General features: G+C 41.8%; 1 protein-coding gene across 3 annotated transcripts in view; it reads right to left on the bottom strand.

The window, feature by feature from the left end:
• PFKL (phosphofructokinase, liver type) overlaps positions 1–15,336 on the bottom strand; it is a 236,743-nt gene extending 221,407 nt beyond the window's left edge. For 2 of the 3 annotated variants that reach the window (XM_029606470.1, XM_029606472.1), the window contains exon 1: positions 15,149–15,336. In XM_029606470.1, the coding sequence (XP_029462330.1) occupies positions 15,149–15,233 (85 nt within the window). In that variant the 5' untranslated portion in view covers positions 15,234–15,336. Of the gene's footprint in view, positions 1–1,313; positions 1,484–15,148 lie in introns of all 3 variants that reach the window. The other variant, XM_029606471.1, reaches the window with a different exon arrangement.
• Between the last annotated feature and the right edge of the window lie 8,537 nt (positions 15,337–23,873).

Here is a 23,873-nt window from a genome sequence, read left to right as displayed (position 1 = left end):
GCTCTGTCAGCCTGCTTAAGCTCCACCCTGCCCTCCTAGAAGGATGTCCCCAGACAGCATGGCTAATTCGGACTGCTTATCAGAGCTCACCTTAAAGAGTCCCAGTCTGATGACATCATTGGAGGGGGCCAGCAGCCCAAACCTGCCACGGGCCCTTTAAATGACCAGGAGAGGCGCACACACGCCTAGGGGGAGCAGAAGTGAAGGGCCAGTGGCGGCGTCTTCGCTGCGCTCCAGGGCTACCAGCGGCAGGCAGGCCACAAAGAGGGGTCGCCGGGACACCCCCCCCCCCCCCCGCACTGTCGGATAGCCGGAGCCTACCCCCGGCGAAACAACATGACACTAGGTGAGGAAGGCCAGTTGCTGGCTCCGCGGCCTGCCGATGCAACACAGTGCAACAAAAGAAAAAAAGAAACATCACCAGTTCTCATAAAACAAATCAAGAAATATAAAATCAATAGCAGTAAAACCATAATAATAAAAAGAACAGATTATTTCAAAACAGCTGCTGAATGGAATATCTAATAATGAAAAAGTATATAAAAATTTATAGACACTGATAAAATATTTCAAAACAGCAGACACAAAGACCCAATAATTAAAAATAAGGATTAAAAAATTGCTCTGCTCTCCATACCTGGGAACACTGGATTTGCAGGTGCTCTGAGATTATTATGAATTAGCAGGAGAGGAGGAGGGGGTTGCTAGCAACTTTCTCTTTGCTCTCAGTCACACACATGCTCTCTCTCTCACTTATACACAGGCTCTAATCACATCTCTCTCTCACTTACACATACAGGTTCTCAATCTCACACACATGCTCTCTCTCTCTCTCTCTCTCTCTCAAACACACAGGCTCTCAATCACACACACATACAGGGTCTCAAACACACATGCTTGCTCGCTCACTTGCACTCTCTCTCTCTCCCAACCGAAGAGCAACTAGCGGCAGCGGCAGCCTCCTCTTCTTACAACCCTCATGGCCTCGAGAAAAGAGTCCCCATCGACTGCGGGGGCTGGGCTGACAATGCTCCAGGCTGTTCTACTCTTCTCTTTTGGGCCAATGCTGCACACACTTGTACCTTAACATGGTCTCTTCTTCCTGTGCGTGCAGCTGCTGCACACCACTTCCTCTTCCGGGCCACAGGGACGGGAAGAAGAGAGCATGCTGCTAGTGCCATTGACTCCAGCTCTCCTGCCCCATTCCGCCTGGGCTATAAGCATTTCAGGCCTGGGCGGAGGAAGAGTTCACATCTCACTGGGGCAGGGGGAGCAGCTTGACCAGTAGGGGTCTAGGAAGTGTGGCAACATACCTGCATTTGCCTGGTGGCACCCTGGTGTGTTGTTGTACACTGGTTGAGAACTGCTGATCTACACAACTACAATGAAGATGAGATGATGATCCAGATGAAGATGAGATGCAAATGATCGTGCAGACAGAGCTACCCACACTGCGACTTGCAGAAGACCTGCAGGTTCACACCTGAAACCACAACAAAAACTAATTCCTGCTATCGGGAAGTTGAAACACAAACTAATTATTACTATAAAAAGATAACATTATTCTCTAAAAGATTCTGAAAGATGATTTTCAGGAATTTAAATAGTGTTATGTGCTCCTTTTATAACAACGATATACTGAATCAAGAAAGCAGAGTCGTCTTCTATGATTATCCAATATATAGCAAAAAGAAGAGGCTAAAAATCTAATAAACTGTTGTGAAACTTAGAAAACAAAATGTATGTAACTATAATCATTAAATAACATACAGTATAAGCCATAGCATCAGACTTCAGGTGGAAGAAATGCAATAACCCGTCTCATGCCTCACAATGGGCTGCAGACGATGTCAGAAATTGAACCTCACCAATAAATCAATCTGCTGAATGGCTCTACCTATGTTTATCCAATTGGAAATATTTGTACTTATCTGAATGTGAGTAGCTTCTCATTAATACAGAAAAAAATCTCACGTCCGACCACAACTCAAAACTGTCCACACTATGTGCTCCAATCACTGCTTATACAAACACAAAATGACACACGCCATGAAAGAATTACATGTATTCTGGATAGTGAATGAGAGCCTGCAGTTTGCTGACTCTTCTAGCTGAGATCTCTACTACAAGGAACACTACTTTCCACGTCTAGAAAGTAACAGAAACTAACTCCAATGGCTTAAAAGGCAGTTTCATCAGTTGAGAAAGGACTACATTCAAGTTCCATGGAACCGGTGGTTTCTGTACCAGAGGTTTGGACCCAGAAAACAAATCGGAAGCCGAACCAGTTGGCTGTGTAGCAGTAAAGATAACGAAGATCGGTATATGTAAGAAGCCCTTTATTGAAATTTGCCCGACTCTGGCCGAGTTTCGCTCTTTAGTCGAGAGCTGCCTCAGGGGCAATAAATGTGAGCAGAACTTATTGCACGCCTGCAGGGCTGAGGCCACAAAATTTGTGCATCCGCTATTGCATACAATCTTTAGTTCTTGTTCTTTGAAACATGTAGTTATGGCATGTAGCACCAGATATGAAGAACACTTCATTCAATTTGTATCCTCACAGCTGCATGGTCAATAACACACACCGCAGTGTCATATATCCTATGAGTGCTTTGAGGATGCACAAAGTTTGTGGCCTCAGCCCAGCCCTGTTTTATTGCTCTACTACCTGGGAAAATGCCACCACAAGGAAAAGCCCATTACTTGTCCATCCCGGAGATACAGGCCATGACAGAATACTTCCAGGAAAACCTCAAATGGGGTTTCATTAGGCTTTTGTCGTCCCCTGCTGGGGCTGGCTTCTTTTTTGTAGGGAAGAAGGACTGCTTCCTACATCCCTGCATAGACTGAGGGATGAACACCATAACCGTCAAAAACAAGTACATGCTGCCCTTGATTATCCAAGCTTTTCGACAGCTTTCAAGGAGCCTCCCTATTTACTAATTTGGATCTTGGGAGAGAGCATCTAACCTGATTTAAATTAAAGAAGGAGTTACGTGGAAAAGAGTATTCAACATGAGGTATGGACACTACAAGTATCTTGTTATGCCCTTCAGCCTATGTAATGCTTGGCAATATTCCAAGCCTGTATAAATTACATCTTCTGAGACCTGCTGTACTCATGCAACATAGTCTTCTTAGACAACATCCTAATCTATTCCTCATCTTTTTCAATGCACCACAGCAATGATTATGAGTCCACAGCCTTTATGCGAAATTTGAAAAGTGTGCCTTTGAATAAACCAAATGCCCCTTCCTTGGGTACATTATAACTACTCAGGGACTCCGAATGGACCCTTTCAAGCTCTCTGCAATCGTGGACTGGGCCAAACCAGTTGAGCTCAAGGCCTTACAGTGCTTTCTTGGCTTTGCCAACTATTATCAACAATTTATTCACAGATACTCCCTGATCACTCTTCCTCTCATGTGCTTACCAAAAAGGACGCAAACACCAGAGAATGACCCCCAAAGTGGTTCAGGCTTTTGATCACCTAAAGTCCGCCTTCCTGTTTGTACCTGTTTGCACCCTTGTTAGACCAACCAGACGCTTTTCATCCTTTTTGTTTAGAGGTAGATACCTCCTCAGTGGAGGCAGGTGCAAAGCTATTCCAGGCCGCACCTAATGGTAAATTACACTGTGCTTTTTTTCTCCAGAAAATGTTCACCCACAGAGAAGAACTACAGCATCAGGAATAGATGCCATCAAATTAGCTCTTGAGGCATGGCAGCACCTGTTGGGGAAGGGGGAGGCAGTTCATCCTTTCACCATTTTTCAGATCAGAAAAACCTCCTGTACTTACAGATCGCCAAACACCTAAACCCCCTCAAGCCAGGTGGTCCCTATTCTTTGCCCGACTTGCTTCTACCTCACTTACTGCCTGGTGGAGAAAAACACCAGAGTCAATGCCCTATCTAGGTTCTTTGACCCACTGATGCATCCATGGAGCTTCAGCATATTATTGATCCAGCTAGAGTGGTTGATACCACCTTCTTTACAGTTCCACCCAAAAAGACTGTCATTCCCAAATCGTTTCATGAATGATTCGGCTTGATTTCAGTTATAATAACCACACAAAAGAGTCTGTGGGGGCTTTGCATTCTTCATCGTATTCGGACAACATCTGCACACTGCTCCCAGCATCCCCCAGAAGAGGACTCCAGAGATCACAGCAAGCGATCCAGGCTTTCAACTCCACAGCCCCAGCTTCCAGAGGCCCCGCACCCTTTGCAATAGAAGAGGACCGGAAGCGCACACTGTTAGGCGTGCGAATCTCAAACCTTTCAATCCTTTCAGTGAAGATCAATTTAATTGTGGCTGAAGAGGATTGGTAAATATAGCTTTGGGAAATCTTAGAACTTAAAAAAGTTTGGAGAGAGGTGAAATAGTGGGATATATTCTTTAGAGATTGTGTGTGTGTGTCTGAGATAATAAACAAGCCAGAGGGAGTTAATTCTAGTGTCTGTCTTTCCCACCTCTAGCTCAACCCTTGATTTTTAGGCAAGAGACACTTTCTCATTAAAAATCAATCAGGCTCTTATCTAAATCATACTATTGCACCAGCCCTTATTGAGAGCTTAATCATCAAAAAAGATATAATTGCGATGGAGAAGGTACAGAGAAGGGCTACCAAAATGATTTATTTAAAACCTTTTCTATGCCGGTGTTAGTATGTACATCACATCGGTTTACATCATAACAAAAGCTTAGAAAATACATTTAACAGGGAATAACATGGTAAGGGCTGGGTGAACGCAGAGAAAGGCATAGAAATATAGAGCAAATGGCAATTGGTTCTGAACCTAAGTAATTATAGGTTCTTAGCGTAAGTTCTTAATATAGTGAATTATTGATACATGTCATGCTAGATAACATCATATTTGCTTATTATATACATTATGTACAGGAATGGAACAGCTCCCCTATGAGGAAAGACTAAAGAGGTTAGGACTGTTCAGCTTGGAGAAGAGACGGCTGAGGGGGGATATGATAGAGGTGTTTAAAATCATGAGAGGTCTAGAACAGGTAGATGTGAATCGGTTATTTACTCTTTCGGATAATAGAAAGACTAGGGGGCACTCCATGAAGTTAGCATGTGGAACATTTAAAACTAATCGGAGAAAGTTCTTTTTTACTCAATACACAATTAAACTCTGGAATTTGTTGCCAGAGGATGTGGTTAGTGCAGTTAGTATAGCTGTGTTTAAAAAAGGATTGTATAAGTTCTTGGAGGAGATGTCCATTACCTTCTATTAATTAAGTAGACTTAAAATAGCCACTGCTATTACTACCAACGGTAACATGGAATAGACTTAGTTTTTGGGTACTTGCCAAGTTCTTATGGCCTGGATTGGCCACTGTTGGAAACAGGATGCTGGGCTTGATGGACCCTTGGTCTGACCCAGTATGGCATGTTCTTATGGTCTAATAACGAATGATTTTCCAGAAATTGTGTTAACTTAATACTGATGACTCAATTGTCTTGGCAATCAATGGGAGAGAAGAAATGGGTCAATTATCCAATTCTAAGATGTTGAGTTATGGCATCTTAAAAAGTGGCCTTACTGAAACTCTTTTTAAACAGATGGGGGGGGGGGGGGGGGAGTTACTTGGATTGCCTGGCCATAAGACTAGTGTGCTGAGGAAGAACAGTGTCATCTGTCTGCAGGTATTCCTGGATTCACAAGGCTTTCTGAATCACTAAGTGAATTTTTATTGTTTAATATATATTTGAGCCTAGTATAGAAGTTCTGTATAATTGCATAATTGTATCCCTTGGTTTTAGGAGGGGGCATATTTTAACTGAAGCAAAAAGTGTGCAATCTACTCCGCTTTTTTTAGTTTGAGAAAATAAAATTAAAAAAAAAAAAACTAACTTTCAGAATAAGTGCATGTCAAGGAACATTTTGGTCATTGATAACCTCAGCTATTAATGCTCTAATGGTGGAAGCAGATTTGGACATCAATACTGTTACATTTTCAAGGGCCTCACAAATGGGGATAATTTATTTATTTATTTAATATATATTTCTATACCGGACTTCACGAATAGAAATTCACATCAGGCCGGTTTACATGGAACTTGGGGGAAAAACAAGTGTAACCAAGAACAAGAAGGCTGAATCAAGCAAAGTTACATAAAACAGGGGCATTGAACTTGGGGGCTAGAGTAGCCAGGAAGAAAGGTAGGGCGGAAATAAGCAACAAATAAATAATAAATAACTGGTTATGAGATTGGTAATTATCTCATTCCTTAGGCTGAGTTCGAAGTGGCATTTTGACTAGGGGAAGGCTTGGAGGAAAAGCCACGTCTTCAGTTGTCTTCGAAAGGTATGAAGGCAAGGTTCCAGTCTTAGGTCGGTCGGAAGTCTATTCCAGAGGACCAGGCCTGCTGTGGAAAAGGAACGTTCTTTGGTGGTTTTTAGACGGGTGTATTTTGAAGGTCTCAAATGTCTCAAATGTCCAAGTAGGTGCCCACCTGAGCACTAGTGACCATCAAACAGTATAATTTGATATCGCAAACAGGATACAGAGAAGACACACAAAGTCCTGACTTTTGACTTTCACGAATACAGACTTTGACTTTGTTAAAATGGGAATGTTCCTAAAGGAAGAACTGGAAAACTGGGAGGAAATGGGTGAGATGGAACAACAGTGGGCCAAACTGAAAAGGAGCTATTACAAAGGCAACAAATACATGTGTTTAGAAAAGTAAACAAAAGTAAGAGGAAAAAAAACCTGATCTGGCTCTCTAAGGAAGTGTCTGAAAATATAAAGGCAAAAAGAACAGTGTTCAAGACGTATAAAGGATCCCAAAAAGAGGAACACAGGGAAGAATACTTGGTTACACTGAGAGAGATGAAGAAAGAAATCAGGAAAGCAAAAGGTCAAGTGGAAAAACAATTGCCAAAGAGATAAAGCAGAGAAAGAAGGAAGGTACGTAGTGGTATAGTGAAATTGAAAGGTGACAAGGAACAATGTGTGGAGAGAGAAGAATAAATGGCAGAAATATTAAACAAATACTTCAGGTCAGTGTTTACTAAAGAAGACCCTGTAGAAGGACCGTTGCTGGGAGACAAGATTGTAGATGGGGATAGGGTAGACAAAACTCCATTTACAGAACAGAATGCATGGGAAGAGCTAGGCAAATTGAAAGTGGACAAGACCATGAGGCCAGATAAGGTACACCCCAGGATACTGAGGGAGCTCAGAGATGAGCTGGCAGATCCGCTGAAAAGCCTTTTCAATAGATCCCTGGAAACAGGAGTGGTGCCATAGGACTGGAGAAGAGCGGCGGTGGTCACATGTCACAAGAGTGGTAGCAGAGAGGAGGCTGGAAACTACAAGCCAGTTAGCCTCACATCGGTGGTGGGAAAATTAATGGAGACACTGCTGAAGAAATTCAATAGAATGAGAAGCAGGTACCATTCATGTCATCATTATAAGAGAAATAAAGCTAACTGAATCAAGAAATCAAATGTTTAAAATAGCAGGCCCACTGTGGAACTACCTGCCTGAGGATATCAGGGCAGAGAAGGATCTGCTCCACTTTAGGAAAACTCTCAAAACATAGTTTTTCACAATGGCATTTCCCTCTTAAGGTCCCCTCTTAGAGTCATAATGCAAGTTAGGCAACTATAATTGTCAGATAGGATGCTTTTGTCAATTCCAGGTAATTCTTACTTTTATATGTTTATGAAGCGTTTTATAAGTTGCTTGTTGATTTATGATTATGTATGTATAATTGTAATCCACCAAGATTTGCAGACTAGTAGAATTGCTTAAATAAAATTGCTTATAAATTGCTTAAATAAATAAATGTTCTGTCAGTTCCTTTCCTCTTGAGCTTGCAAAGCCTCTACTTGACAGCTTAGCCATTTTTTTCCTCCCTGATTTTGGCAGCCAATGCATTCCCTTCAGGATTGTTCAAGCTCCCTCTGAGGGGCCATCCCTAGTTTGCTCACCCCTTCCTTATTCTAAGGGATTCCTTGTCCATCCAGCAAAAGAGTGGAGAAGATGGAGAAAGTATACCCTTACAATATTCAGCACTGGAAGAGAAACAGGAGAGAGAAGTGGCATCTTTACGGTGTTCATCCACAACTGATACCCTGCCAGGAGGGTATCAGTTGTGGATGAACCTCCTGCCAGGAGGAATCTACAAGGTGCATAAGACAGGAGAAGTTGGAAAATTCAAGATCAAATAGATATTTGGATTCCAGTTTTTAGACTGGGGAACTAAACTGGGAAGAGGACCCACTTTTTACAATTTACCCAGAGAAGTTTCATATTCTACTCAAGAATAAAGGAAGGGATTCTGAGGGACAGAGCAAGAAATTAGAAAATCACAAATTCACAGATTTACTATGTTGAATTTCTTTATGGAAAGTATCTGAAAAAGATTTGTACCCAGTGCCAATTTTTCATATTTGAACTACTTCATCAGTAAAGATGTGTTGGATCACCAGCTTTGTGTAGATCTTGTTTATTGATACTCAAAGAAAGACAATTAATTCCCAGGGCCCTACCCCACCCCAACCTAAAGAGGACCCTCCAACTGGGTATTTGAAAAAAAAAAAAAAGACACTGTGAAACCAGAGACTTGGCCTTTATATTGAATGTGTACCCCCTTCATGACTCACAAAGGAGAATCTAAATACAGGGCTTACACACAGGAAATACACATTAAAAGAATACCTTATCTCAGTCACAAATGCAAACCCCCCCTCCCCCCCAAAAACCACACAGATCCTCACCAAATACAGAATAAGTGACCACAAACTAGTAAACATGCAGACAAAAAATGAATTGGAAATCACAAGACAGTCTCTGTATGCAGTGCAACACCAGAGAAACAGAAACAGAAATGCATTTCCTTCTTGTGAAAGAATGCATAGGAGAAGACCCCCTGCATGCCTTAAAGGACCAGCTCCAATTATCTAGCCAGTCCACTTTAAGGAACACCCAGGAGGGAAGCAAAGGGAGAGTGTGGCTCCCAAGGGAGAGGCAGAAATCCAAGGTCCAGGAGAGGCTACAGATACTACAGGGAGTGTCTGAAGGCCCTAACCTTGTGATAGGGCTACCCTAACTTTATGACAGAGTTAACTGCTGAGATAATCAGACTATGCGATTCATTTGTGATGCAACTCACTCAACAAATCTAACGAATCAAATATCAGTGAACTTGTTAATTACCCGGCAAATGACAATATCATCAAGATTGTTGCTCTAGTTTTGTAATCTGCAGCCTCTCGCCACGCAATGGACCACAGGCTGTTATCAGCTTACAGAGCTTGATTTTGTATAATCATTTACTGTCATTTGTCCACCCACCAAATACCTTTATTCAAAAACCAATCCTACAACCTTATTAATATTTTCCTAAAATTTAAACTTTAACTGAACGAAACGTTCTTTAGATATTAAATTCAACAAATTGAATACTTAGCCATAAATTTTTCATCGAGCAGCTACAGTGCTTTGCTGTTCAATTTAAATATCCCAACATGTTTCGACTGAAGTATCAGTCTTCTTCAGGGGAATTGTAATATCTCGAGTCAGGCCAACATATTCCATGTATCCTAAAAATTAAAAACCAGAAATTAAAACCACTCAAAGCAGACCACACAGCCAAAAATCTAACATAAACCATAATCCATTATTTCAACGTCTAGGGATATGCTCCACTTACCCGGACCGAATTTAAAGGACTCTCTAGGGATTCTGAAATGGCGCCTCAGTGTCCTAGTTGATCTCTACAGTCGTATTCACTCCGAATTTAAGCACATCCCACAAGTTCTAGCAACCGGAAATCCGGATCCTCTAAACCCAATAAACTCCATTGCCCACAGTTCTATGCACTTAAAACGCCGCAATTTTCTAAAACACTGACCAATCAATGTCTTTATTTAATCCATCTGGATTAACCGTATTGAAATAGTAAATCCATTTTTGCTCTCTTTGGAGAAGATAACCATCAAAATCACCTCCACGACTCTTGGGCAAAGGTTTTTCTATTACAGCAAATCTTAGAACATCGAACGTGTGCAAATGTGAAAGGCAGTGCTGTACTACCGGCGCTTCAACCTTGCCACGTGTGATGGCACTCCTGTGTTCGATCATGCTGGTCTTTAAACAACGTATGGTTTTGCCAATATATAAACGGGGACACAGGCACCATAACCCGTAAATCACACCCTTAGACTCGCAATTAGTGAGAGACCGAAACTGAAATTTGCCATTAGCAAAAAACGGTAGAACACTACCTGCAAAAGATTGAGTGCACACAGTGCAATTCCCACAAGGAAAGTGTCCTTTGATACCAAGATCTCTGATCTCTCCATCATTTTTTTCATCTGCAAAGTCTGAGTGTACTATCATGTCTCTCAGGTTTCTTCCTCGCTTAAAGGCAAACCTTGGGAGTTCATTAAACCCATCATGTAAATGTAAAATGTGCCAAAATTTTTTTATAATATTCTGAACTTTATAAACTTGTGAGGAAAACGGCAATACACACACCAACCTGTTGTTGTCATGTTGAACATTCTTGGGCAAAAACAATAAATCTCTGTTGATCCAGCGTGCTCGTTTATACGCCTTCCTAACAATCTGAGGTGGGTAACCTCTTTGCTGGAAATTCTGGCGACGAACGCGATTATCAAAAGGGCTCTGTGTACTATTGGATGCAACCGAACTATAAACGTAATCAGAACAAAAAGTCACGCAATTTTGAGAATTCGAGTTCGTCGTCGTCTGAGTCATCTGGTGAAGATGGTACAAATTCCAACGATGGCAAACAAAACAGACGAGTGAAGTTTCAAGAGCAAAAAAACTCCAAGTTTGCAGGTCGAGGATCCAAAACGAGTCAACAACAAACTCGATCCCGTCCAGTTACTCGCTCGCAACAGGATCAAGATTAAGTGAGTCAACGGTAATTAATTTATCCTCTTGCATATTAAGTGACAACAAAATAGCTGTGCTAGAGAAGGGGTTGTCGTATGTACCTACTGTAAGATTTGATCTATTTGAGGTTGAGAAACATTTGTACAAATTTATTCGCCAACTTTGGCTTAAGGTTTATTTTGGTAACCATGTGTGTCAGAGTGATTCTTCAATAGTTTTTCCTAAAACTAAGTGGTGCCCCCCGGGAATTATGGATCCTGCTATTAGTACGTTTAGAGATTTAGTGGTTAAAGAGATACGTGATCTACAGAAGTTGGCATTCACAACTGAATCCAACATCTCTGAGTCTGAACATAGTGCATTAATTGAATTAAAACAAGATTCTTCAATTGTTATTAAAGCCACCGACAAAGGCGGGGCGGTGGTTGTAATGGATGCAGAGAATTATCAGACCGAAGTGATGCGTCAGGTGAATGATCCAGTTTACTATTCTAGATTAGTAGAAGATCCTACTGTAGAGATGAAAAAAGATATTGATTACTTGGTTGAGATGGCTTTTTCCAGGTTTTGGATCACTTCTCGTGAGAAAAGATTTCTGACAGTTGACTTCCCAAAGATACCGGTATTGTACATACTGCCGAAAGTTCACAAGACATTAGTGAACCCCCCTGGTAGACCGATTGTGTCTACCAGAGGTTCATTGTTGGAACCACTATCAATTTTCGTCGACAAATTTTTGGCACCGATGGTGAGTAGACTCCCATCATATGTCAGGGATTCGTCTGATTTGATGTGCCAGTTAGAATTTTTGACTGCACAATTATTCCCCAATGATCGTTTGGCGCTAGCCACTATTGATGTGGTTTCGCTTTACACGAATATTCCGCAGCAAGAGGCTATTGAAATTATTGCAGCCAAACTGAGTGAAGTGACATCTCGGATTCCATCTACATTTTTAACAACTTTGGCACGTATAGCCCTAGAACAAAACTTCTTCATGTTCAACAAGGAATTTTTCCTTCAAAAGAAAGGGGTGGCTATGGGTGCCACAATGGCGCCTGACGTGGCTAACTTATATATGGGGAATTTCGAAGAAAAATTTGTGAAAGACAATCCCTTTAACAACCATATAAAATTATGGAGACGATATATTGACGATATTCTGGTGGTATGGGAGGGTGAGCTTAGCGAATTCATAAGATTTATGGAATGGTTGGAAGGTTGTGATAACAATTTGAAGTTCACGTATAATTTTGACAAGAATCAAGTAGCATATCTGGACATTTCAATTATGTTACAACCTATGGGGTTTGAATTCTCCATACATCGCAAGCCGACTGACAGAAATACATTGCTACGGTATGACAGCTGTCATCCTCACCACCTGCGCAATAACTTACCCTATGGTCAATTTTTGCGATTAAGAAGACTATGCTCAGATATCAGAGAGTATAAATTGAAAGCCCAAGTGATGAGCCAGAATTTCCAGCAAAGAGGTTACCCACCTCAGATTGTTAGGAAGGCGTATAAACGAGCACGCTGGATCAACAGAGATTTATTGTTTTTGCCCAAGAATGTTCAACATGACAACAACAGGTTGGTGTGTGCATTGCCGTTTTCCTCACAAGTTTATAAAGTTCATAATATTATAAAAAAATTTTGGCACATTTTACATTTACATGATGGGTTTAATGAACTCCCAAGGTTTGCCTTTAAGCGAGGAAGAAACCTGAGAGACATGATAGTACACTCAGACTTTGCAGATGAAAAAAATGATGGAGAGATCAGAGATCTTGGTATCAAAGGACACTTTCCTTGTGGGAATTGCACTGTGTGCACTCAATCTTTTGCAGGTAGTGTTCTACCGTTTTTTGCTAATGGCAAATTTCAGTTTCGGTCTCTCACTAATTGCGAGTCTAAGGGTGTGATTTACGGGTTATGGTGCCCGTGTCCCCGTTTATATATTGGCAAAACCATACGTTGTTTAAAGACCCGCATGATCGAACACAGGAGTGCCATCACACGTGGCAAGGTTGAAGCGCCGGTAGTACAGCACTGCCTTTCACATTTGCACACGTTCGATGTTCTAAGATTTGCTGTAATAGAAAAACCTTTGCCCAAGAGTCGTGGAGGTGATTTTGATGGTTATCTTCTCCAAAGAGAGCAAAAATGGATTTACTATTTCAATACGGTTGATCCAGATGGATTAAATAAAGACATTGATTGGTCAGTGTTTTAGAAAATTGCGGCGTTTTAAGTGCATAGAACTGTGGGCAATGGAGTTTATTGGGTTTAGAGGATCCGGATTTCCGGTTGCTAGAACTTGTGGGATGTGCTTAAATTCGGAGTGAATACGGCTGTAGAGATCAACTAGGACGCTGAGGCGCCATTTCAGAATCCCTAGAGAGACCTTTAAATTCGGTCCGGGTAAGTGGAGCATATCCCTAGACGTTGAAATAATGGATTATGGTTTATGTTAGATTTTTGGCTGTGTGGTCTGCTTTGAGTGGTTTTAATTTCTGGTTTTTAATTTTTAGGATACATGGAATATGTTGGCCTGACTCGAGATATTACAATTCCCCTGAAGAAGACTGATACTTCAGTCGAAACATGTTGGGATATTTAAATTGAACAGCAAAGCACTGTAGCTGCTCGATGAAAAATTTATGGCTAAGTATTCAATTTGTTGAATTTAATATCTAAAGAACATTTCGTTCAGTTAAAGTTTAAATTTTAGGAAAATATTAATAAGGTTGTAGGTTTGGTTTTTGAATAAAGGTATTTGGTGGGTGGACAAATGACAGTAAATGATTATACAAAATCAAGCTCTGTAAGCTGATAACAGCCTGCGGCCCATTGCGTGGCGAGAGGCTGCAGATTACAACACTAGAGCAACAATCTTGATGATATTGTCATTTGCCGGGTAATTAACAAGTTCACTGATATTTGATTCGTTAGATTTGTTGAGTGAGTTGAATCTCCTCTCTCCTTTGTTTGTGATTAATTCAGGAGAGGTAGCTGCTTCATATTATTTGATTATTCATTTGTGATGTACATAATAAAAGACTTTGCTTGAGAAAGCCTGAATCCAGCTGCTTTTGTCTTCTGGCCTCCTTTCTGGAATCAAAGTCATTCGCTGTGTTACACTCCTGTACTGTACAAAATACAATGATATAGTTGCACATTTCCCAAACGTGACAAGAGAAATTCTTACTTCCCATAAAAGAAAGAGCAGGAAAATCTCTATATAATCTTGGGGAAACAGCAGCTAAACAGCAAAATATGAAATCTAAGCAGGTACAATTCAGACCAGCACCAAAACCTGACATTTCCCCCTGATATTGTATTTTCTATAACATGTAACTAACTTACTGTTATCATTTTGTCATATTTTTCCTATTTACTTTCCCTTTTTATTTCATTCTGTGTATTACTTTTGCAACACATGGAAAATGGTCTTGCCAATAAAGTTTTCTGAATGACTAAAAAAGCAGCTGAGAAAGGAGTGGGAAGGGCAGCTGATAAACAGGATCCTAACCAAGAAAGAGAATATTGCTAAAAGAGATGGGAATGGAGAGAAAGAGCACATTTTGGCTGTGAGAGGAGCTACAAAAGGGGAAGAAGACAGCGACTGTGAGAGGAAAGGCAATAGGATAAAGGGAGAGGGGCTGGAATATTGGACATAAGCTGTGAAGATTAGATGAGCTGGGTAAGAAGCTTAAAGGGCTGGGAAAGGGGACAAGGAACAATCTGGGAAAGAGGAAGAGAAGCAGACAGAGAGAATGGGAGAAGGGACACACAAAGCTGTAAGGAAGGAACAGAGAGGGGTCATGGTCTGGAAGAATGGAGAGAACATTGAGAGAAGCTCTGTAGGACTGAAAGAGGCAGTATCTGATGGGGGGGAGCCGAGAGAAGGATTGTGATAGCTGAAGGGATCAGAGTGAAAGGAAGAAACATGAAGGGTGAGGAGGGAAAGGTGAAACTAGGAGAAGATAAGCTGCAAATGCATAAAAGAAAAAAAAAGAAATGCCAAAGTTAGAAGATTTGTGTTAGTGATATCTGTCCTTCTCCAGCCCTGTGGCCAGTAGAGTAAATAACGGGAAGGGCGGGCGAAGTGGAGGTTATGGCTGGCTGGCTCCGTAAACAAAAGATGAAAAATTGTAAAAAAAAAAAAACAAAACAAAAAAAAACCTTCCCCTTGTTAGCGCTGAGACTTTCTTGCATTATCCCCTATCCTCTCTCCCCTCTTACCTTGAGCGTCTCCCCCACTGGTGAGTACAGCAATCGCCATCCCAGCACCACACATCCGCAGTTTTTCTAGCTCCGGGGCAGCCATGCTGGCAGCTTCTCAGTGGGTCACCCTTTGTATGCGATTTGCTTCCTCCCGCTTTCGATGCCTGCAACCTTCAACCTTCTGGCTGTCGCTGCCACTACAGATCACCGCTGCCAGTCCCACCCACCTCTGGGCGCCAAGGTCTCGAGCCCTCAGTTCAGGGGCGGAGCGAAGATAACCCAGCCTCCCTCCATAAGAGCCTGCTCTGTGGGTGCTTGAGAGCGCTCGATATTCTCGCCTGCATTTTTGCTGGTCAGGAGCTGTTACCCTGTTGCAGGGCTGTGCAGGACGGCAAGCAGAAAAAAAGACTTCTGTCCTGGTAGCCAAGGAAACACGAGAAAGATCAGCAGGGGCTGTTAGAACTGATTCAGACTCAGCTAACTCTATTGGCACAGTTTTACATAGATTTCTAAAGTAATATAAAAGAAGAAAAAGAAGGGGAAAAGCTACAAAATGGTAGTAAATCAAGTAAAGAGACAGGTAGCGAAAAGTATATCAGGGACAAATCGCTACTAGAAAGGTTTCACTTCTGGCCAAGATTATTTGTTATTTCTTATTTATCACACAACTCAGATACAGGACGTGCCTGATCAGTCAACAGCTGCTATTGCCACGATTTCTCGTCTTTTCCTGATTAGTTTTTCTTTCCCACTCTTTTGGGGGAAGTCTTGGATTTTCTCTGTCAGCTTTGGGAAATGTGGCCATCTCTTCTTTCGTTGTAGTTTGCGCAGCACAGAAGGAATTGCAACTCCCCTATGAGGAAAGACTAAAGAGGTTAGGACTTTTCAGCTTGGAGAAGAGACAGCTGAGGGGGGATATGATAGAGGTGTTTAAAATCATGAGAGGTCTAGAACGGGTAGATGTAAATCGGTTATTTACTCTTTCGGATAGTAGAAAGACTAGGGGACACTCCATGAAGTTAGCATGGGGCACATTTAAAACTAATCGGAGAAAGTTCTTTTTTACTCAACGCACAATTAAACTCTGGAATTTGTTGCCAGGGAATGTGGTTCGTGCAGTTAGTATAGCTGTGTTTAAAAAAGGATTGGATAAGTTCTTGGAGGAGAAGTCCATTACCTGCTATTAAGTTCACTTAGAGAATAGCCACTGCCATTAGCAATGGTTACATGGAATAGACTTAGTTTTTGGGTACTTGCCAGGTTCTTATGGCCTGGATTGGCCACTGTTGGAAACAGGATGCTGGGCTTGATGGACCCTTGGTCTGACCCAGTATGGCATTTTCTTATGTTCTTATGTTCTTTCTATTTCTCCAGTATTGCATTGTATACAGTCTGTCTTCTTGAGGTGTCCATTTTAGTTTTTGCCTGCATCTTTCTAGTCTGTGATCACTTATACTGTATTTGGTGATGATCTGCCTGGTTTTTATTTGGGGGGGGGGGGGGGCTATTGTATTTGTGATGGAGGTGAGATTCTGCTAGTGTGTAATTTCTGCGTAGGGAAGAGGTTTTTCAGGGCTCTCTGCAACATCCCCCACAAAAGGGGTTCTTCACACCTGCAGGAGGAGTTGCATCCAAGACACAAGGAGTCCTGGCTGGAACCCTCATCTCTGCATTCCAGCCTATAGTTTCATTAATCCTCCTAGCAGCATTACCATTCCCAACACTTTGTACTCTAGAGAACTACCCTCCATTGATCAAACTCCAAAATACCTGCAGCCTTCTTCTCAAGGTAATCAACACAGGTCAGTGGCAGAGGGAATTGGGCTCCCTTTTTCTCCCAGTTTCTGGATGAACCAGGCAATAGGTCAAATTACTAGCATTCTACAGAATTTCGTTTCTATGCTACATCCTCATCTGCAACCTCTGTCCTTCCTGCCGATGCACCCCCGTTGTCTGCCAACAGAAAAAGGGATCCCACATCATTAGTCGGAGCCAACATCTCAATCAGAGCTCCCAAATTGCAGACACCGGAGAGAGCTCCTCCATCGCCTGTTCTGATAGAGAAACTCACAGTCCACCCCACCCCCCAAGATCAGATAATCAATCTGAACAATCACCAGGGAATTCACCAAATTGCTTGATGGGTATCTCTTCTGAGCCTACAGAAGAACCATTGTAGCACACTTCCCCGCCAGAATATCTCATGTATTCACATTTCATGGAGAAACTGGGATAGACTCTAAATGTGGAAGTCCGGAAGTTACCTGACCTACGTTCAGAAGTGTTAGGAATATTAAAACTCCTCGACATTCCAGCGGACCCCCATGGTGCTTTCATATATCGTGCTAGATTCAATCCTGATGAAAGCCTGGAATTCCCCTTTCTTTGGACTAGTAATCTCTCAGAAAATAGATTAAAAGTTCCATTTGAGAAAATACCAAGGGTACAGAATAATCCAATTATCACACTCCTCTTAGTGGTAGAGTCGGTAATGAAGAAGGTGAAAAATCCAGACTCCACACCAGTGCACTTCCCAGAAAAGACCACAAGCTACTGGATGACTTTGGATATAAGGTATTTTAGGGAGCAATGCTCACCTCCAGAATTGAGCTGCACCAATTCTATATGATGCAATATTTATATGAATGTATAAAATATTGAAGCCATACATTCAATCAGAAATGGGGGAGAAAATAACATCTCAACTTCTTCATGACCTAGAGGAAGGGCTCCATCACCTTCTGCACTGTTTATAAAGCCTTTGACAGCTCTGCCCTCATGTCAGCAACATCTGTAGCTATGTGCCATATGGCATAGTTGAGAGCTAGTGATATAAGGGAGGGACGTGCATGAGAAGCTAGCAGACTTCCCTTGCTTAGGTGATAATCTCTTCAGAGACAAACTCAGGGAAATGGTTTCTTAAATCAAAGAGCAGAACATATCAGTGCAATCACTAACTACTTTGACCGAACTCCAGGGGAAACCAAGGCATTTTTACCCACACTATAAACATCCTTTTTACCCTCGGAAACTGTACACGCAATTCCTGCCTTATCACCAACCATTTTACCAATGAACTCATCAACAGGGCCAGACATCCCAACAAAAGGGACATCAGAGAGGCTGAAAACCTCAAAAACAAAATCAACAATCATCTACAAAGTTGCAGAAGAGTTTTTTATCTCCCAGCTGCAACAGTTGACAATTCAGATTAGAGGCAGAATTTTTCATCTCCATGAATGGTCTCTCAATCAACAAGTGGCTGACTTTTTTCACACCAGGGGTCAGCCAATGGAACAGAACACAAAACTGAAAATGTTTTACTCGCTCCATCCCAGTCACAACAGAGTAGCCCAGAATGCCTTCCTGCTGTCTTAGTCAAAGGGGCTAGTCTCCGCCTTTCTACAATTCCGCTATTCTCCAAGACAGTGCAAAAGTGCATTCAAGACAAAGCAAGGATGATTCTAATAGCCCCTGTACAGCTGAGACAATCATGGTATGTGTATCTCATACACTATTCAGAGGTCCCAAGGTCCCTAAATGACAGTCCAAGATTTTTGACCCAAGAGGATAGATCCCAACTTCACCCCCTTCAAGCATCACTACAACTTACAAAGTGAATGTTGAATGCATGATTCTAGTGCACTGGAGTTTACCAAAAGACATACAAGATGTTCTCATTTCTGCCAGAAACTTTCCACTAGATAATTATTCTTTAAAATGAACTATTATTCAAACTGGTGCATGGCTAAATCTCTTGACCCCTTTATTTGTGGACCTCAACAATTCCTTTCATACTTGCACCACTTCTCTCACTCAGGATTGTCTACTTCCTCACCGTACACCTGAGTGCTATTGCAGCACATTAGAATCGTGACAGTGGAGCAGCTGTATATCAACACATCCTCTGATCTCTCGATTCATGAGAGATCAATCAAATTTGCCCACCAATACAAAAACCTGCAGTGCTGTGGGACATTAATGCAGTCTTGAAGGCCTTAAAGGAATCATTTGAGCCTAATGAGAAATCATCGCTAAAGTTCCTACCATGGAAAGTGGTATTTACCATTGCTATAATGTCTGCAAGGAGAATAAGTGAATTTCAGGCTTTAGTTCGTTTTCCACCTTAGCTACAGTTTTTCCATGATAAGGTGGTACTTCATACCCATCCAAGATTTCTGCTGTAAGTGGTATCTGCCTTTCACATCAATCAATCAATCACAGTACCCACCTTTTATCCTAAACCACACAAACATGAAGGAGAAAAAGCTCTACACACATTGGATTGCAAGAGGGACTTAGCATATTATAACACAGTACTCAAGGCCATAGACAATGATCCCAATTATTTGTTTCTTACAACCCCAATAAATTGGGAGTGGCAGTAACAGAGGACTTTGGCCAACTGGATCACCTGTTGAATTCAACACTACTATTCCTAATTCCCTGCTGTTGCAGGGTTTCATAAAGGTTCACCAAGTACATGCCACAGCAGCCTTGGTTGTTCACCTTCACAATGCACTGATAGAAGATATCTGCAAGGCAGCAACATGGTCTTCACTCCATACAATCATATCTCACTATTGTCTGGACAAACGAATAAACTCTGACATTGCCATTTTTTTCAGGACTGCTTGACCTATGGCAGACAAAGAAGGCTGTCCATGCAGGATTCTGGGTTGCAAAAAACAAAAAAACACCCCAAGATACATTACAGAGAAAAGGGCAGGAACACTTAGTTTGGAACTCCCCAGACAGCATGGCTAATTGAGCCTGCTTATCAACAGAAAAAAGCAAGTTTGCTACCATAAATGATGTTTTCTGTAGATAACAGGATGAATTAGCCATGCTGACCCACCCTCCTCCATGGACAGTCTGATCCATGAAAGATCCTTTTTTGCTTTGGAATGAACTGAGAAGAACTGGCAATCAGGAAATGCGCAGGAACCACTAAATCATGTTATCCCAGAAAGCATGGCTAATTCGGTGGAAAAGACTATTTACGTAAGCAAACTTGCTTTTTTGTGCACAGAATTTTACTCCTGATTTAGCAAAGAGTTCTGTGCACAAAAAGTGTTAAGTACTCATCCATGCAAATCCTATATTAATGATGGCATTAGCTATTACTCTCCCCCCCAAAAGCAGAGAGCACACATGTTTTTTAATGCTCAAAACTTAACTCCTGGACAGAGGTGAAGTAAGGTTCCTGTGACCAATGTTAGTCTATGGAGCTGAACCTGGCGTTTGTGGTGTGGAGGACCTGTACTTGGGAATTGCAGAAAACCTGATTTGTGCACAAACTGGGCTTTCTGCATGAATAGGGAAGTTACCTGTAACAGTGGTTCTGCAGGAAGACTGGGCATCCAAATGGCAGAAGAAATTTAGGGGCAGATCTTAAAACATACGCGCAGGCATAGATTCGCGCAACCCGCCGCGAACAAATCTATGCCTAATTTTATAACATGCGTGCGCTGCCGCACGCATGTTATAAAATTCGGGGTCGGCGCGCGCAAGGGGGTGCAAACATGTGCGGAGCCCAGACGGCTTTCCCCGTTCCCTTCAAGGCCGCTCCAAAATCGGAGCGGCCTTGAAGGGAACTTTTTTTCTGGCCACCCCTGGCTTCCCCTATCTAACCCACCCCGTATCCCTAATTAAATCCCCCCCTACCTTTGTCAAAAAAGTTACACTGTTACAGGAGAACACCTGTTTCAGGTAAGCAACTCTGCTATACACAGTCCATCGGTTTTATCCTTTTTACAGATGAACTTGATAGCTTTGTGCAGTATCAACTGGTCTTTGGTTCCATATGCTTCTCTTTTGTTGGCATAATATTGTCTATGCAATTGTATATGCTGTCTGCATCAGTTGCAGTGAACTGCTTCTAGATTATAGGTAAACATGTTATTGGTTTGGTCATGATTTTTGCAGTTTACCAGGTCTTGGTGGAGAAATGTTAAATATTTGAGCAAGAAGTTGGATTTTCCATCAAGAGCAGGGTTCTTCCACTTTGGGTCTCTTTTATCTTAGTTTCCAGCTCTTTTGTTGTTTTATAGATTAAAGTAAATTTAGGAGTGCTGTCCTGTGAGTTCAAGCAATTATGAAATTCCAAGAGATTGGATTCTGTATCTGTACAAAGGAAAAAAAAGTCATGTGCAAAAAGAGTGACTAAATCCACTACACATTGTTCAAAAGCAGTGGAGTGCCTCAGAGATCTGTATTGGGACCCTTACTTTTCACTATATTTATAAATGATCTGGAAAGAAATACGACGAGTGAGGTAATCAGATTTGCAGATGATACAAAATTGTTCAGAGTAATTAAATCACAAGCAGATTGTGATAAATTGCAGGAAGAACTTGCAGAATGGAAAATTGGGCATCAAAATGGCAGATGAAATTTAATGTGGATAAGTGCAAGGTGATGCATATAGGGAAAAATAACCCATGCTATAATTACACAATGTTGGGTTCCATATTAGGTGCTACAACCCAAGAAAGAGATGTAGGTGTCATAGTGGATAACACATTGAAATAGTCGGTTCAGTGTGCTGCGGCAGTCAAAAAAGCAAACAGAATGTTGGGAATTATTAGAAAGGGAATGCTGAATAAAACGGAAAATGTCATAATGCCTCTGTATCGCTCCATGGTGAGACCGCACCTTGAATACTGTGTACAATTCTGGTCGCCGCATCTCAAAAAAAGATATAATTACGATGGTGAAGGTACAGAGAAGGGCAACCAAAATGATAAAGGGAATGGATCAGCTCCCCTATGAGGAAAGACTAAAGAGGTTAGGGTGTTCAGCTTGGAGAAGAGATGGCTGAGGGGGGATATGATAGAAGTGTTTAAAATCATGAGAGGTCTAGAACGGGTAGATGTGAATCGGTTATTTAATCTTTCAGATAACAGAAAGACTAGGGGGCACTCCATGAAGTTAGCATGTGGAGCATTTAAAACTAAATCGGAGAAAGTTCTTCTTCACTCAACGCACAACTCTGGAATTTGTTGCCAGAGGACGTGGTTAGTTCAGTTAGTATAGCTGTGTTTAAAAAAGGATTGGATAAGTTCTTGGAGGAAATGTCCATTACCTGCTATTAAGTTGACTTAGAAAATAGCCACTGCTATTACTAGCAATGGTAAAGCAAAATTGCTTACCTTGTAATAGGTGTTATCCCAGGACAGCAGGATGTAGTCCTCACATATGGGTGACATCAGTAATGGAGCCCTATGTACGGAAAACTTCTGTAAAAGTTTCTATGAAACTTTTGACTGGCACCAGTGTGCCTACTGAGCATGCCCAGCATGCTATGATATTCCCTGCCACAGGGGTCTCCCTTTAGTCTTGGTTTGTAGCAATAGCGTTAGCCAAAAATAAAATAATAAAACGTATCGGACCCAACTCCGCGGGGTGGCGGGTGGGTTTCGTGAGGACTACATCCTGCTGTCCTGGGATAACACCTATTACAAGGTAAGCAATTTTGCTTTATCCCAGGACAAGCAGGATGCTAGTCCTCACATATGGGTGATTAGCAAGCTAGAGGCTGAGTCAATTTGTCATGTAGCAACAGTGAAGTATTGTTGATGGAATGAATCAGCCGAAGATCACAGCAGGTTGGACGTAGAAGGAGTTGGGATTATACTGGAAACAAGTTCTTTAAGACAGATTGTCCATAGGCTGAATCTTGTCTTCCTTCTTTGTCTAGACAGTAGTGAGCTGCAAAAGTGTGAAGAGAACTCCAGGTTGCTGCTTTACAAATGTCCAGAATAGGTACAGAGCGAAGGTGTGCTACTGAGGTTGACATTGCTCTGACTGAATGTGCTTTTACTCGCCCTTGAAGAGTAAGGCCTGCTTTTCCATAGCAAAATTGAATGCAATCTGCAAGCCAGTTTGACAGAGTATGCTTACCCACTGCTTTACCTGGTTTGTTTGGATCATAGGATACAAACAGCTGACTGGATTTTCTTTGGGCTGTAGTGCGGTTTAAATAGAAGGATAACGCACGCTTACAGTCCAAAGTGTGTAAGGCTCGTTCACCTTGATGGGAATGAGGCCTAGGAAAGAATGTTGGTAAAACTATGGATTGGTTCAAATGAAATTCCGTGACAACCTTAGGAAGGAACTTTGGATGTGTCCGGAGGACTACCCTGTCATGTAGGAACTTTGTAAAAGGTTCGTATGTGACTAGTGCTTGTAATTCACTGACCCTTCTAGCTGATGTAATGGCTATAAGAAAGACCGTTTTCCAAGTTAGGTACTTAAGGTCACAGGTATTTATGGGTTCAAATGGGGAACGCATGAGCCTAGTTAATACTACGTTTAGGTCCCATTGAATGCTTGGGGAATGAATTGGAGGTGTAATGTGAGTTAGGCCTCTCATGAATTTACTGACGAGAGGCTGTGTGGAGAGAGGCGCATCACCTAGCTTGTTATGATAAGCTGAGATTGCACTTAAGTGTACCCTTACAGATGACGTCTTAAGACCAGAGTCTGAGAGATGGTAAAGGTAATCTAGTAGCGTGGTAGTGGGGCAAGTGAAAGGATCTAAATCTTTCTGAGTGCACCATAAAGTAAACCTTTTCCATTTGTAGGAATAATTCTTTCTAGTGGAAGGTTTACGTGCAGCTATTAGTACCTGAGATATATTAGTTGAAAGGTTGAATGGTTGTAAGATCAAGCTTTCAACATCCATGCTGTCAGGGACAGGGATTGAAGGTTGGGATGGTGCAACTGACCCTGTTCCTGA

The sequence above is a fragment of the Rhinatrema bivittatum genome, chromosome 6, assembly GCF_901001135.1.
Source record: "Rhinatrema bivittatum chromosome 6, aRhiBiv1.1, whole genome shotgun sequence".
NCBI classification, from domain to species: domain Eukaryota; kingdom Metazoa; phylum Chordata; class Amphibia; order Gymnophiona; family Rhinatrematidae; genus Rhinatrema; species Rhinatrema bivittatum.
Note: the sequence above shows the minus strand (reverse complement) of the source record. Positions and strands in the feature narration are given on the sequence as shown.